Source organism: Nipponia nippon, unplaced genomic scaffold (assembly GCF_047370975.1).
Source record: "Nipponia nippon isolate SJK-2023a ecotype South Korea unplaced genomic scaffold, ASM4737097v1 scaffold_32, whole genome shotgun sequence".
Taxonomy (NCBI): domain Eukaryota; kingdom Metazoa; phylum Chordata; class Aves; order Pelecaniformes; family Threskiornithidae; genus Nipponia; species Nipponia nippon.
In genome coordinates, this window is record NW_028262350.1 from 6,182,434 (window position 1) to 6,196,210 (window position 13,777).

Here is a 13,777-nt window from a genome sequence, read left to right on the forward strand (position 1 = left end):
CTTGAGCCAATCTTATGTCCCTCACCATGGTTCCTCCAGCTCAGGACTGCCATGTCCCTTGTGCACCAGCTGTTCCTGCCCTCTCTGTGCAGTGTTTGCTGCCAAACAGGGCTTTGAACCGTGCAGTCCGAATTGCTCTCTGAAGCTCATCAGGCTGTATTAATTCCAGTTTCTTGGGCTGAACCTGGCCCCAGATATCTGTCTCTGTTTCCAGCAATGCCTGTTTATCTCTTGGCTCTCACTGGAACATCTCTTGTTTCTGTCCCCCAGTTCAGCAGTGACAACGGGATTAAGAGATTCTTCTCACCCATTTGGTTTCTAAAGTTTAATACTTGCTGTGTGATTCACAATGATTCCTTCATGCTTGTGTAGTCTGCAGGTCTCTGGATGATTTCCACATGTTAGTTAATTGCACTTGTTCCCAACTATGGACACGTGAGTGCATCTGGAGGTTGTGGGCTACTGTGAGAACGAATACAGAAGTGCTGTGGGGTTAGGTCAGCGTCAGCTGAATTCTGCTATAACTCCCATTCCTGGATAGACTGGATTGACTACAGAGAGATCTAGACAACTAGCTCAGAAATAGATGTCTATAAAGTATGTGGAGGACTAAAATTGCAGCTGCGGTGCTTGACTTGTATCCTCCATAATAAAGATGATATCCCTTATAAGAGTATGGTCTTACTTGAACAGTTGAGTGTTAGATATGTCTGTCTTTTGTGGAGCCAGGTAAGTCTCGTCTTGGTCACCTCCATCAGTTAAAATTCTTTGCTTGTGAACTGGAGTGTGGTAGACAATGTGGACACTTGTCACGTTCTCTGGCACAGACCTTCCTCTTCCTGCTCTGCCAGCACAGACTGGCATTTGCTGTGCAGAAGGAAACACCTGCAAACATGACCAGTCAGACCTGGTCAGGTAATTTAGCTGTGAAAGAGCCATGCTTTTACAAGGAACACGATAATGGTGCAGAGGTGAAGAATCTCACTTCCTACATGGCTGTGGGGAATTGCCTGTTTGGCTTTGTACCGACCTACTAACTGGTGTCCATCTCCATCTGGCTTGGTTTGCTCAAGCACTGAGCTGTGCAGGGAAGATGGTGGAGAGCCACTGCACCGCTGGTGGGGGTGCCAGCAGCCAGATAGTCTTTGTAGATGTGCTTAAGAGATTGCTCCTGATTGCATCCCTCCCTATCCAGCTTTGCTTGTCTGACTCCCACACTCACTTCGTGGAGCAGCATAGCCCAGTTTGCCTGACTGGGGGAGAGGAACAAGAACCAACTGGCTCATCTGTTTGTCCATGTTGAACTACCTGTGGACTTGCAAAGAAAACAACAGGGTTTGGAGGAGGGGAGGCGTAGTTTGCAAATGTTAATGTTGGGGCTGGGATGCGTCCAGATATAAAGGTTTAGGAGGTTTCCATTTATCTGTCTGGTTTTGGTATTTTTCAGGGTGCGGAGGTTGATACACTCTATGATTCTTACCTGTTTGGTAATCAGGAGGGGCACTCCTGATCGGTGTTGTGCAAATGCATGACTCTTCTCAGTTTGTTTGCAGCCCTCAAATCTTGCATCAATGTAAAATAATTTCTGTGTGTTTTCAAGCATCCTAAAGATATTAAGGGAGATAAATTTTGCAAGAAAAAGATTGTCTTGCCATGAAAAGTGAAACCATTTGTCTCAAAAATTTTTGGCATTTTTCAGCTGAATCACATATAAGCACATTGCATTTGGCAATACATTTTTAGTTGACCTTTCCTTTATTTTTTCAGCAAGAAAATGTTTTCCAGCAAAAGTCATGCTTGCTCTAGAAAGGTGGTCATTGATAATGTCTCCCTGTTGGTCTTTCCTAGCTATGTCTAGTGGCACCAATGCACACAAAACCCTGGAAGGGTGTGGTTAACACTTTATGGAGTTAGCACAGCGCTGTGACATACGGTGACCTGCAGCACCATTGAGTAAAATGTCTCTGTATGTGATGGCGAATGTACTGTGAAAGAAACAAAACTGCAGGGGTGTAAACACGTCCTCTTCATGAAGTCAAGAAAACTTCCCACCTGAGGTTGCTGGTGACAACACACATGCATTTCTTCTTTCTCCCCACAGTCTGCTACTTGCCTTGGTGTGTGGTGGAGATGGGACACTAGATCTAATCAATCTGTATTGATTAATCTTCTGAGCTGGTAAAGTACCCTGACCAGCAGCTTTCTGAATATCTGTCCCTCTGATCACCTCTTCCATGTCTGCTGTCTTTCAGAACTCACTGCTTTTTCTGCTTTCTTTCAGCTTGACCGGGAAAGAAGCTCTGACGCACTTCCCATCCCTGGGACCCTCCACAAACTCTGCCCAGGGGAAGGTCCACGTGAAGCAGTGTGACCTGCTGAAGCTGTCCCGCAAGCAGAAGAGGCTTTGCCGGAGGGAGCCTGGCTTGGCAGAGACCTTGCGGGATGCCATCCGGCTTGGGATCATGGAGTGCCAGTACCAGTTTCGCAGCGAGCGCTGGAACTGCAGCCTGGAGGGACGGACCAGCCTGCTGAAGCGAGGTACAAGGTAGTCTTTTGTTTGCAGTATAAAATCTCACTTGGTGCTGTAGCCCCTGGAATATGAATCTCAAATTAAGCAAAGTGGGGCAGTAACCAGGGAGTGCAGAGATCATCTGTTTTGCCTAGGAATGGGAGCTGTGCAATTTGGGCCCTTCTGCCACAAAATATGCCTTATCCTCATCTTTCTTGCATGGTTTGTCACGTATTGAAAAGTAGAGGGAAGTTCACACCCTTGGCTTTTGGATTTTTGTCTGAGCCCAGAGTTTCCTAGGCTGACCATCATCCTTGGCTGGCAATCAGGGATGATACTGTGAGAAATAAGGGTTAGTCCTTTATGTCAAGGGACATTTTAAGAAAAGACTCTTTAGGTCTTTGGATATTTTCCTATGTAAATCACTGTTGTTCTCAGATACAGAATTTATTCCTAATTTACTGTTTGAAAAAGCTATTTATCAGCATTAATGCATTTCAGTGCATGTTTACAAATATCTCCTAAGACTTTTTCACATATATTTTGAGCTTTTGCAGAAGTTCAGACAGAGTGGACAGAAGGGCCACTGGCTTCTGTTTCACAGAAGGCTTTAGAGGAAGAAAATGTTCTGTAAGTAAGTTCTGTATTTGAGGTAGGAGGGAGCATAATAAATCCTTTAAAGAGTTTGAGAAAAATAGAATGAAGATAGACCCTGAAACTCTTTCTTACCAGAAATTCCCAGAGCACGCACATACACTCTGCTGAACCTGTTCTCATCCAAACATGCCAGACCAGCCTATTACTGAGTTTCACCCCTTCAACAAAACGTTTAGTAGCATTTACTGAGTTTCAGTCTTTAGTATTATTGAGTTTCAGTCCTTTGATAATGTTTAGTAAGTTAATGTCGTAAAAAAGGGGGCTGAATAAGCCAATATTAACTTCGATGAAATTAAAATGTTAATTTTAATTAGCATTGGGATTGAAACTTTTTCACATTTCCATTTAAAATTATCAAATTTCATTAAAGTAAATATTAAGTCAATATTTTAGTAAACCAGCACATACAAGATCAGATTTACTTCATTGCAAGGCTCTATTGTGAATTTCTTAGAATACTGTGGAAGAAGCTGTTCGTGATCATCTTGAGTGACTTTCTGACATCTGTACCTTCATCAACCTCAAAAAACTTGAAATGACAATTGAATAATCCTCATCTTCAAATAGCTGGAAAACATTTAATTATCTCATGGTGGCATGCCTCAACATTTCCATGGACTCTTGACTGACAAAATAAAATATCACCTGTAATTTAAAACCTGTTTTGGCAGATGAGGATAAGTGTTTGAAAACTTTTATTACACAATCTTAAGGATCAAATGATGATTTAATACAGAAAAGTATGCTATATACATCTCCTATATGAAAGGACAGTTGGCTGGAAGCAATTATTAGTTCTCATTTTCCTTTAACTTGCAAATAGGTTAGCTTCTTTCACAAAGAACACGAACACTTTCAGCTGCCAATTTTGATCTGCTTCTCACATATTCCTACTGCTGTTTTGTTGCTGCCTTAGAAATTGTTGGTCAGGCAATGGACTATGCTCCTTTCACCCAAGTAGTGATGAAGAGTTTTAGAAATGATTAAATCGTTTGTATCGCCATGGTCCTAGAGAAACCGTAAAGAAAAACACACAGTTTTTAACTGTCTTTAATGGCCTTACGAGTGAAAGAGGGAAAAAAGGTCATGTCCCAGTGACATGATTCATTTTTGTAATAGGTGAAAAGCCACACTTAATTTGCAGTGACAACTGAAAATCTTCTGTGACTGACTGGGATCACCTATGCTTTTCCTGCTTCTACAGATGCCAACATCTTTTTTCCTGTATTTACACACTTTTAGTAAGCAAAAAAAAAATGCCAAGGGCTTTCTGGTTTTTGAAATGCCAGATGTATTTTCACAGTCTGCACCATTTGTTGTTTTACATTGACACTCCTCTGGATAAAACTGGGGAACTCCTTTTGCATAACCTACAATCCTTCTATGACTATTGCAGTCAATTATGATGGCTATTACTCTTCACCGATCCATGAAAAATCCTTCTGCATTCCTTCACCACTTCTTTAAAAATCCATGAAAATAGGTAGATTTAAAGTTATTCTGGACAGACATTTCAAGCTATCTTTTTGCACAGTGGCAGTTGGTGTCTTTATATAACTCTTGTAAAGCAATGATCATCTTTCTGTTTCCAAAGTGTGCCATAAAGGCAGCCAATTGCTGCTGGAGGTCAAGTAAGCACTATTTAATCTCAAACAACATGGTGATTTGGGGAAAATAAATACCTATAGCAAAGACAGCTCAGATCCACCACTCAGAAAAATCCTTCTTGAGAAATGAGCACTCTACAATCCTCCCCTCCATCAGTCCATTTCTTTGCTTCATGTTGGTCAGATTCTGTGACCTTCAAGCAGTGGTTTCATTGATGTCATGAGGAATCTAGGAATGGTACAGCACAGGAGCGGTGGCTCCGAGATGTAGAATTTCCATCATCGAAGATTTTGAGAACTCGGTTGGACAAAGCCCTGAGCAACTTTATCTGGCATTGGAGTTAGCCCTGCTTTCAGCAGGAGGTTGTACTAAAGACCTTGAGAAGTCCTTCCATCCCAAATCTTTCTGTAGCTTTCTGGTCTGCTCTTTTTTGGTTGGTTGGTTGGTTGGTTGGTTTTTGTTTGTTTCCCGGCTCCGCGCCCCCCCCCCCGGGAGATGTCTCTTCCACTTGCTCTGAAATGCTCACACTATTTTTATTGTAGCATTGAAAAATCTTTGACCTTGAGCATCTCGCCTTTGGCAGAATCACCACATGGCTAAACTCCTCCTATTACAGTTTTTCGTGTGGTCTAGAGCACACCACACCACAGAACAGTGTCTTGCCAGTGTAGCAAACGTCTTTCTGTATTTATAGGCTGCTGAGCTAAGAAGTAATTCCAGAGAGCTCAGGGGAAGACTTGGACATGTGCAAGGTCCTACCAGGGGGAGCCGGCTTGCTTCGACATCTTGAAATTCAGCTCTGTGCTGGATGTTTGCTACCAAACTGAGATGCCAAGATGCCTGCATTTAGATGTTACCCCTTGCATCCAGTGTTTAAGATTTCATTATAGTCAGTGGCAACTCAGTAATGGGGTCAGGAGACTGACTCATCCCTAAACCAGACTCTGACAGCCTGGTCCAGGCTCCACTGGCTGTGGTGACAAGAGCTCCATTGACATGGTGGGAGGATAGATACCCAGGACACATGGAGAAACCTCCATTTAGATCTTCTCAAATCATGTTTGTTGGAGCTGATCCCTGCTCATTTGTGCTATGTCCTACTGAAAATCCAGTTTCAACAGCTGCTCGTTGTTATTCCACAAGGACTTAAGGACCATTCAGTTTTTCCTTTAGTCATGTGATTTGTGAATTAAACAATTAAACGGTGGTCAGTCCCTTATGTCAAAGTAGAAGGAATCATCTTAGACTTTTCAGACAAGCATTTTGCAGCCTGGTGACGTTGAACCTTTGTGATAAAAGGAGGTGGGAGGGGGGCAGAAGAAGGACACGATTGGAAAGTATGCTCGTTATCTTCAGTTACTGCTGTCTGCAGTGGCCTGACCACAGGCAACAGTCTCTGATTTCAAGTGGGCTGAAATCTGGCCAGCACTTACGTGGAGTGCCACAGAAGAAACCAAACCATCACTGGTTAGAAATAGCAGAAGCAGTGTGGTATTCCACAAAGTCAGATTTAGCAGGGTATGTGGAGCTGACTGGTACTGCTAGCTTTATATGGTATGGGAAACTGTTTCTAAAATGCTCTCCTCCCTCCTGGTATCAGTATGTCAGATAGGATATTGGGAATCTGGTAAGCAACTGGAGATTAGCTACTGAAATTATTTTTCAGATTTAGGATCTGAAATGTATCTTATCCTCACTTAGATCCTTCTTTTGAAAATGTGTGAGCATCATGTTGCTATCCATAATCTGTATTGACTGTGTCCCATATCAGCTTTTCCAAAACTTTTGATGGATCTGGCGACATTTTTTCATTATTATTCCAGTACCCTGAGAGATTTTATAGAGCATCATCAACCAGAGAGCTTAGCTGCAAGTTACTTGTCTCAGTGATACAGCAACTAAAATGGTGAGGTACGAAGAAGTTTGTTGATTGATCTCCTTGATCTCCTTCACATTTTCTTGACTCTTTCATCCATGTCCATACTGTTGCTACATCTTTCATCTAAAATTCTGGAATTCCAACAAGCTCCTGTGAAGTCTATATTGAAGTTGCTAATGCAGCCTCTCCATTATGTTCATGACTAGTCAATTTTTCATGCAGAAGAACTCTTTGTCCTGTTCTCTGGTCAGGTTTATGGTGACTTCACCCAGATCTCAGCAGTCAGTGGTCTGATCTATTATTACAGCTGGATGGGAATTCTTTGAGGGAACGAAATAATGGAAAGATTTGAGGTTGGACTGGATGAAGTCTAGAGGTCCCTTCCAATCTCTGCTCAAAGCAGGGCTAACTGCAAGACTAGATCAGGTCTCTGTGGTTCTCCCTCTCTCTTCCATTTTTTGGGGAAACAGATGCTTCCTTCAGATGTGGAAGGAAATTTGGCATTTTCCAATGTGGAATATTTGCTTCAATGTGTTTCCTTCTATGCGATGTGAAAGTGTTCTATTTTTCATAAACCAAAATGTTTCTATTTTGGCCAATCTTATCCATTCCTGCACTCGGAGCTATTGATCAGTCACCTGTCTTTCTCTTCCTTGCTCTACTTCCTAAATTGTGGACTTGTAAGCAATTTCCTATTAATAGTTTTCATTTCTGCACATAAACTCTGGAGGAAATGTTAAGATTTCCCCCTGGATTAAATAGGAGAGGAAGGAAATAATCAAACCAAAATATTTTGGGATTTAGGTCAGGTTTGTGTCAATCAGTGGTTTTTGGAACTTCTCTGGAGCTCATGGGTGCCATATCAACATGCCCATTCCTGCCTGATTCCTTGTCTTCAGACTGAATTTCTATTCAGGTACTAAGACTGAATTTCTATTCAGGCACTGTACTTTCTTTCCTGGTTAAGATGTCATGGTGTGTCATGGTTGCATACCTCAGGGCAAACGTAGTCAAGCTGGGAAGCCTGCCTTAGAAAAGAGAATAGCTTCAGAAAGTATCACCACAGTCACTGGGAGTAGGTAATTTACAGGGAAGTCAGAAAATCCACTCACATGCAGGAGAGTTCGTCCTTCTTGCCCAAGATGTCCTTCGACATAGAACCTTTCCCAGTCACACTATTTGTGATCTTTCCATATGAAATACTACTATACTGTGCCAATACAGTCCCAGATAAAAGCATTTTAAAATAAGGGGTCAGATTTTTAAACTATTTTTTCAGTCTCTACTAAATATTTCCTGATTTTAAGCCACAACATGATTTCAGTGACAGTCTCTAGTCACACCTATCAGCTCTGTGGTGAGGATGAGGACAAATGGAGTTTCATGACTGTCGCTTTTTGCAGTTGAATATTTTCCCAGGAGTGTTTGGCTATTGCCACCCATCCCTTGATTCATGAGTGGTCTCTTGTCTCCATATTGAATCAGTCACAGCCACCAGGTGAGACTAGGGTGTTACTACACCAGTTACTTCAAACATGATATTGAGATTCTCTGCTAGGAATGGTGTGCAGGTAATGGAAGAGTTTTGTCTCCTTGTATTTCTAAGTATTGTGCTTGGTTTTAGTTCATGGACAGTCAGGAGAGCCAGTGAGGTTGATGAACACCTTATTTTGCCTCTCCTGCTCCTACCCTCACCTAATCCTTCTCCTGTGCAGGTTTTAAGGAAACTGCCTTCCTCTATGCGGTGTCCTCCGCAGCTCTTACCCACTCCCTGGCCAGAGCGTGTAGTGCTGGGCGCATGGAGCGCTGCACCTGTGATGACTCCCCAGACCTGGAGAACCGCAAGGCCTGGCAATGGGGTGTTTGTGGAGACAACCTCAAATACAGCACCAAGTTCCTGAAAAAATTCTTGGGTCAGAAGAGGATTGGCAAAGACCTGCGGGCCAAGGTGGACATCCATAACACCAATGTTGGCATCAAGGTGAGGAGCTGCAGCAGCAGCAGGCCTAGAAAGAAGTTAGGACTCAATGCAAATCTTCTAACCTATCTTCAGCCGAGGCTGTTTGTGAGAGAGGTATTCACTGGCCCTACTCACAAACCAGACCTGTTTACTGGTATGTCGTGGACCTTATGGTACTGACAGCTCCCTGGAAAGTCTCCTGAACTCTGGTGTGAGGAGTTGCATGCTGAGTGGCAGACCAGCGTCCTGTATCCTCTAGTGGTATCAGGGGCTGAGTGACAGCAATATGCAGCACGGTAACAGCTGTAAAACTCACTGGCTGGATTACTCCATGGGTTATGCCACGGCCACAGGGAGTTTTGAGAACACCTAGAGCTTCAGAGCTGGTGGGACGTGTGAAGTAGATTAAGGGTTGACACTCTTGAGATCAATTATGAGTCTGCTGGCGATTTGCTATGGAACTAGTCATGTCACAAGTTTGGGTCAGGGAGCCCATCAGATCAAGCATTTTGGCCTGTATGTTACAGGCTGCTGACTTATCTTTTTCCATTTACTGAGTCCAATTACCTGTTTTGAATCAATTCTTGATTTGAGTATAACAAAGGGAATCCACCATGCTGGAGACACTCAGTTTCATGGTTGACTACTCCTGCCCTTCCAAATAGGCTTAAGTAAGAATTTGACTGGCCTCAGTATTCAGCCATTTGTCCTCATTCAGGCTTTCTACTCTCTGGCTCACCAGTCAACTCTGTAGCCATTCCTCTGTTGTTTTTTTTTGTTTGTTTGGTTGTTTTATTTTTTACATTTTCCTCCATAGAATAGGAATAATACCAATAAAACTGAAGTACTTCCAGGCTGTCTGCAATCTGAGGTGTTACCTCTACCCAGAACTAAGCTCATGGTCCTGGCAGATAATGACTACCACTTCTCTTCCTCATCAGGCTGTGAAAAATGGTCTCAAAACCACATGCAAGTGCCATGGTGTCTCCGGCTCATGTGCTGTCCGGACATGCTGGAAACAGCTTTCGCCTTTCCATGAGATTGGACGACTACTGAAGCTGCGCTATGATGACGCCGTCAAGGTCTTCAGCACCACCAATGATGCTGTGGGACACTCAGAGCTGGCTGGCCCACAGAGACACAGCCATTCCCCCAAGCACCCTGCTTCGCCCCGCTCTACTGACCTGGTGTATGTGGAAGACTCCCCCAGTTTCTGTCGTCCCAGCAAATACTCCCTGGGAACTGCTGGGAGGACCTGCTCTCGGGAAGGCAACTGTGACAGCATGTGCTGTGGACGAGGCTATAACACCCAGAGCCGGCTGGTTACCTTCTCTTGCCACTGTCAGGTGCAGTGGTGTTGCTATGTTGAGTGCCAACAGTGCATGCAGGAAGAGGTGGTCTACAGCTGCAAGCAGTAAAGTCAGTGCTAGAGGGTCAAGACAAGGCCTAGAGTAAAAGAAAGCAGTAGGGAGAGACATGAGTCTCTGCTGTGGGGTGAGGGCAAAGGCAAGCACCAAAAATGTTCAGTGCTCCTATTATCTCAATGTTGAGATCCTCCGATCTGGGGAGAGCCCCTGTGTGAGGGGAGAAAACCAGAGGTTTTTTCAGGTATCAGATCAGGAAGGAGGGACAGACAGTGGGGGTAATGTGGGGACAGCAGGAACACGGAAGCAGTCAAAAATATCTCTCTTGAGCTAAAACTTGTACTCTCGCCTGCAGGAATATCCCCCTCCTCCATCCCTCACTTGCACTTATGTAAATGCATTGGGGTGGTGACACTGAAATACTGAGGGCTTGCGCCCTGGTTCCTGGAGAGAAGAGAATTAAGGGACTGGGGAGGCAACTAACCAGAGACTGGATCCTGATGGAGCAGGGGCAGCCATGTTCCTGCACCAAGGCAAAAGGACTCTGGCAGCAGGGGATTTTCAGTGCTGTTTTCTGGGAGCTGGGTGAATCCTTTCTGCTTTGAACTCAAAGACACGCTGTTGAGTAGTCTCGTCTTGATGCAAGAATTGTGCCTCAGAAATACCAGTTTACAAACAAATGGAGCTTATGTCCATCATCTCCCACGTCTATAGTTTGGACGTTAAGACTCCAAGTGCATTTTAACTGCATTTTAACCTTGCTGTACACAGGAGACCTGGAAAGACCTGGAATTGCCTCTGTTACAGTGCATGTATCACAGGAACTCAGCTGAGGTCTGTGAAGTTGCCCCTTTGCAGCATGCTGCCTTGCAGGGGGTTATTTTGTGGTGGCGGATCCAGGGTGATGGTGCCACTTATGCATCTCTCTCCCCCCCCACCCTCCAATCAAACTATCAATCGCCTTTTTGTATTATGTGTATCACTCTTTGCCCTAGTGCCCGAGGTGCACCACTTCCCACAGTTCTGCCCTGTGCTAATGACAGATAAAATTTCTGAAAGGGAATTAGGAACCACAGGAACTGGGGCATGTTAAAAATGTGCAAGTCATGAGTGACCATCTCTGCACTGAGAAGTTAGATATATCTAGAAAATGCAGGCATCTGGCATGAGAGAAGGTGACCTGGGGGAAAGAGCACAGCCCATTACACAATTGTGATCCGCTGACTTTGAGTCATGTTTTTCTAGCTAACTTTAAGTTAAACACAACAGAAATGGCCTGTTTTGTTCCTCTGGTTGTGTCTTAGAGAGCAGTCTTGGGAATGGCAGTGAGGCAGTCCCTGACCTGGCTGCCAGGTACGCATAGAGGGGTGTAGCACAACCTGTCTGGGTGTTGAGCTGTAGTACAGTGCTTGGCAGTGTATTTGCCTGCTCCAGGGCTCCTCCTGGTTAATCCTGCCGCAGCAGTTAGAGCGTTTGTACTGTGAGCAGCTCTAGACAGTCCCTGAGATAACAAAGTTGCTGTATTTACTCAGTTGTGGTAATGGCTGTAAACCAGCAAGCAGGATTCCGGTGTGGAGATGGGCTGGTGCTGAAAAGAATATTTAAATCCTTAAGCTCAGATCAAAATTCATTGGCAATGTAACAGATGAAGATGCTGGTTTGGGTTGTTTAGGTGGACTGATCCATAGGCCGAATTGGGCGAGGTTTCAACGTGATTGAGTTCTCCTAACAAGCAGTAAGATCTCACCTGTGTGCTCCAGCTCTTGAGTGTGGATGTGCTGAAGTCAGGCAGCTCATCCTCCATTCATTTACGTATGCTTTGAAGAATTACTTTGCAGTGATGAGTGTTTACTCACACTCTCTTTATCTTGGCCTTGTTGCCCTTTGCTTTTTACAACTATTTTTGATTTCTGCTCCATAAAAGGATGGAAGAGAACTGTCTCAGAGCAGATCTAGCCATTAACTGGCTGTTTAGAGGCCACTAACACCTTCCCTTTGGCTAGCTACAGGTCTTTTAATGGGCTTATTCCTTTTTATCCTTTTTCTGGCTCAAGTTGACTTGAACTGAGTTAAAGTGCTTATGAAAGACCTAATACTGCAAATTGGGTTAATTGGCCTTATTTTTTTTTTACCTCCTAAATACCCAAGAAATTAATATCGAGCAGACCATTATTTACATGTTGCTTTTTATCTTTTTGGAGTTCAAATCTTCCCACGGGTCTCAATGTCGAGCACTCAATGAAGAAACATCCCAATGAGGTAAAATTGTTAGGAACAGGCATCATAGGTGAAGTGACAAAGGAACTAGCTCTGCTCTGCCCTGTTGATCCCAAGCCACCTGCCCCACTGACCTCCTGGCTGGTCCAGCATTGGAGAGGGAGTACCATGTCACAGGAGGGTTATATGGGGATCCCATCCCATTGCATGGAGCATTCTCATTTAAACAGGGATTGGGACTTGGTGGGAGGAGAGGGGAAGCACAGCTTTGGGAAGCAAGTAGAAGAGACACCACTCCGTCCTCTTGCTTTTATCAAAGTTGCACTTCTCAGTTGCCCATTGGCCAGTAATTTCTGGGCATGCACAATCCATTCTCCACATCCAGATGTCATAATTTGAGGGCAGCTAGGATGCTCCTAGGTGGTGGAAAGTGTTTTTGATGGTCTCATTTCTTTTTATGTCCTCTTTGGGCTAATGTTGACAAAGTGAACTAAGGGGGTTCCAGAAGACACATCACCGCAGGTTGAGATTCATGCATTGTACAGATCAGGCAACAGGACTTGCACAAGGTCACTGCAGGCAAGAACTGAGGATAGAACTGGTTTTCAATGGCTTAGTAAGTTCTGTGTGCAGCTTTGCCATGAAGCTGTTTGAAGAAGAGAAACCACTTCTGTAACTTCCTGCTAATGTTACCTGGGTCAGTGTCACCTGCTGACGGCTGCATCCCAGTGAGGGGTTATGAGTCTGCTCTCTTGTTTCTTAAAAGAGCAGGCTGTTTGTGTCACTTTGAGTGTTAGGTCTTCTCTTACGACCTTTGTGTTCACTGAACTCCAAGTGACCCTGCTGAGCAGCATTGTGTTTGACTCTTGCAGTAGGAACTGTCAGGCTGCACCCTGGGAGCAGGTCTATGAAGCTCTGAGGTACTCCTGCCCTCCAAACTCAACTTAGACCTGCTGGAAAGGATCTACCATCTATCTCACACATAAGTGAAAATCTGTTTTCTCCCCAGTGACTCCAGTAACAATAGAGGCTGGAGGTTGGCTGACGTGGCTGTTGGGCTACAGGCTAAACAGGAGCCTCCCTGGACCTGGCTGGTCTTTGTAGGACTCTTGGGGTACCCTCCAGGGACCTGCAGAGTGCACTCATTTCAAAGTGAAGCTTTTTGTCTTGCTCAGACTCACTCTTCTGTACTATTCCTGTAAAAAAGAGAGGAGAAAACCACACCAGAACAGACATGTAGGTAAGTCTTTTAGTCTTCTCCAATGACCTGGTCCTGCTCTGGAGTGAGCATGGAAGGAAGTACATGTTACTAACGCCTTTCGTTTTCCTGTCAAGAGCATTTCAAATCTGTAGGCTAGTTCACCCATCCTAAAGGCAAGCCTGGCTTCCACACAGCAGAAAGTGTTATTTTAGTAATGTCCTTTATCTGCCTCCAAATGTTGCAATGCTTTGAGCAGTAGGTGAATGCATTTCAGCGGCATGTTAGGTGTTTTGCACAACATACTCAAAAACAAGACCAGAAGGATGGTAAGATGATTATTTAGGCAGAGTGGAATATGGTCAGACTAGTAGAACTTGCAACT

The 13,777-nt window shown here is 44.2% G+C and overlaps 1 protein-coding gene across 1 annotated transcript; it reads left to right on the forward strand.

Annotated features, from left to right (window-relative positions):
- The first annotated feature begins 427 nt into the window (after positions 1 to 427).
- On the forward strand, positions 428 to 10,031 carry WNT9B (Wnt family member 9B). The gene is made up of 4 exons (XM_009470428.2): positions 428 to 435; positions 2,282 to 2,538; positions 8,369 to 8,634; positions 9,555 to 10,031. Exons 1-4 carry the CDS (start codon positions 428 to 430, stop codon positions 10,029 to 10,031), a joined length of 1,008 nt encoding a protein of 335 aa, XP_009468703.1.
- The last annotated feature ends 3,746 nt before the right edge of the window (positions 10,032 to 13,777 follow it).